We start from the raw sequence: 2,788 nt of genomic DNA, 5'->3' as shown, positions 1-2,788 counted from the left end.
AATATAGACGTTTGTTTAATTTTATAAAACTTTTTCTATCATACATAATGAGCCCTGCACTGTGGAAAGGAGTTTAAATGCATATGCGTACAGATTCGTTCCAGATTAGCCTGTGGAGTCCGCACAGTCTAATCAGGGACGACACTTTCCGCTTTTATGATATTTTTCGTTTAACGAAAGTCTCTTCTAAGCAAAAATAGAGTTGATGTGGAAAGTGTCGTCCCTAATTAGCCTGTGCGGACAGCACAATCTATATTAGGACGACACTTTACGCACATGTACATTAAACCCCTTTTCACAGATCGAGTCTCTAGTATTTTATTAACCGGTGTATCATCATTCCAACGTTCTAATATTTATTCAATGAATAAATATATATTGACTGTCGTTTTAAACGTGCGGGGTAAGAACTATATTGCTAAAAATGTTATATTATATTATACATATATCTTATAACATAAAGCAAAATATGCTCTAACTGGAATTTAAATTCTCGTAGCTGTTCTGTTGTTTTATAGTCCTAGGTGCTCGGATTCTTACCACATATTTTTTTTTAAACAAATAAATCATATTGTACGGTCATTACACACTTCCGAACAGACGGCACTTCTCTTTTTGTGTTAAGATTTTATTTTTAGTGGCTGTTAATCATACCAATTATTTTGTTGACATATAAATGTTATTGTGTGTGTATAAATAATGAGAAGATGTATAAGCAATGTACGTCTTACTTATTCCCGTCGGCGAGTTATATACAAAATTAGTTTATGTTCTTATTTAAATAATAATTACAATGATTTACAGTTATTTATACATTTAAACTCTGTTCTGATACAAATCGAGTTGTTAAATAACGACAGCATTTGTAACACATTCTAGATTATCGTCACATCAAACTGATAATTGTTGCGGAAATTGATGGACATTAATTAGCACGGGGTCTCTTAACTCGAATACTACTACTACTAATTATTATATCTTGAATGTTTGTAGTAGGCCGATTGGCTTATATTTAAGTTAATATAGTTCAACAATATATCGGGGAAAACACTCAATAGCAAAACGTGCTCGGTTCTTATTGTCACGTGATATGGCGCGGAGAAGACGTGTTTTACATCAGAGAGAGTATTTTTGATAAAACTAAAATTTAAAGAGTGTGAAGTGCTTGGATTTATATCGGAATAAGTGAGAAACGTTATATGTGACTAATTATTTGGTTTATTTCAACTGAAAATGATAATTAAACATGACGAGGAAGAGAAAAGACAGAAATAGTAGTGGGAGTGCGAGCGGGAATGTAAACAAAGCTACCAAGCCAAGAGGCCCGTCTGAAGAAATTGACTCTAATATTTCGGTGAGTGAGATTTTAAGTAAAGCTAGTGCTGTGTTATTCCCGGATTCGAACTCTGCAGATGATAACACTTTTGTTTTGACACCAGGGAATAATTCTAACTCTAACTCTAAACAAAGCAGTTGCTCAAATATGGCAGACGGAGGCCGCGAGCCGACTAACAAGGATCTTATGGATTGCATGAACGCATTAGGCGTTAGAATAGGAGCCATGGAGCGTAAGCTCGGTGTCCTCGATAACCTGGAGGTAAAAGTTATGGACTTTGACAAAGAGCTCAAGAAAATTTGGTTGGCGTTGGACGACCGCGTAAAACGCACCGATGCGCGAGTTATGTCGCTAGAAGAGCGAGTGGATTACGCAGACGTCGGGGCGGCGCAGATGGCCGAGAAGGTGGCTATGCTGGAGAAACAGCGGGAGGAGCTGCGGGACGACGTTGCGCACCTGAAATCGCAATCCATGCGGAACAACCTAGTGTTCACAATTATCCAAGAGGACAACTCCACCGTCAACGAGACGGCGGAAACTACGGAAACAAAGTTACGTAATCATTTACAAGAGAAACTAAAAATTGCAAAGGACATTGCAGACACGATCCGCTTTGAGCGCGTTCATCGTTCACCGGGACAGCCAGTTTCCGGTAAGATTCGCAACATCGTTGCCAAATTTACATTTTTCAAGGACCGGGAGATGGTACAGAGAGAATGGAAACACCTGTCAGGAGCCAAATTTTTGAACAGTTCCCACCGGAAGTGGTTGAAAAGCGCCGAAAGTTAGTGCCTAAAATAAAGGACGCCAAAAAAGAGGGAAAACGATCTTGGATCGTGTACGATACCCTGTACGTGGACGGTAAACCAGTGAAACAGTAGGAGCACGACGGGGATGAACTTTCTATCCTTTCGTGGAACATTCATGGCCTTACCAGAGACAAAAAGGAAAGTCCTGACATTGTAAATATTTTAAAACAGTCTGATATTTGTTTTCTTTACGAATCATGGTGTGATTCTAACAGTAATATAAATCTAAACGGATACATTTCACATAATTTTTACCGTAAATTTCAGCATAGAAGAGCCCGTAGAAACAGAACAGTGGAGGAATTGTTTTATATTATAAAGAGCAATTAAAAGATGGAATACAAATAATTAAAAATCATTTTGATACAATCATTTGGCTTAAACTTGACCATTTATTTTTTAATACCCAGAACGATATTAATGTATGTGGAGCCTATATCTGGGGAGAAGATTCACCTATGTACAACAGTATTAATATCGATTTATTTGATATTCTAGAAAATGATTTGTTTCTGTATGATAGCTTAGGAAGTGTTTTTATTTGCGGCGATTTTAACAGCAGAGTCGGTCAGAAAAGTGATTTTATTATATTTGATTAAGTAAATGATTGTTGTGATTGTCCTGATTATGTTTTCGATAGCAC

The 2,788-nt window shown here is 37.2% G+C and overlaps 1 protein-coding gene across 1 annotated transcript; it reads left to right on the top strand.

Moving 5' to 3' along the window:
* Window positions 1-1,483: 1,483 nt before the first annotated feature.
* On the top strand, window positions 1,484-2,217 carry LOC127846239 (uncharacterized). The gene is made up of 2 exons (XM_052377409.1): window positions 1,484-2,041; window positions 2,089-2,217. Exons 1-2 carry the CDS (start codon window positions 1,484-1,486, stop codon window positions 2,215-2,217), a joined length of 687 nt encoding a protein of 228 aa, XP_052233369.1.
* Window positions 2,218-2,788: the final 571 nt, after the last annotated feature.

The sequence above is a fragment of the Dreissena polymorpha genome, chromosome 9, assembly GCF_020536995.1.
Source record: "Dreissena polymorpha isolate Duluth1 chromosome 9, UMN_Dpol_1.0, whole genome shotgun sequence".
NCBI lineage: Eukaryota > Metazoa > Mollusca > Bivalvia > Myida > Dreissenidae > Dreissena > Dreissena polymorpha.
This window is presented reverse-complemented; position numbering and strand designations above follow the sequence as displayed.

What these genes read in the sequence shown, in the direction of transcription:
- LOC127846239 (XM_052377409.1), top strand. Translation starts at nt 1,484, where the DNA reads ATGGCAGACGGAGGCCGCGAGCCGACTAACAAGGATCTTATGGATTGC. An exon ending in TTTTCAAGGACCGGGAGATG is followed by an intron (nt 2,042 to 2,088) that starts GTACAGAGAGAA and finishes ATTTTTGAACAG; the next exon opens with TTCCCACCGGAAGTGGTTGA.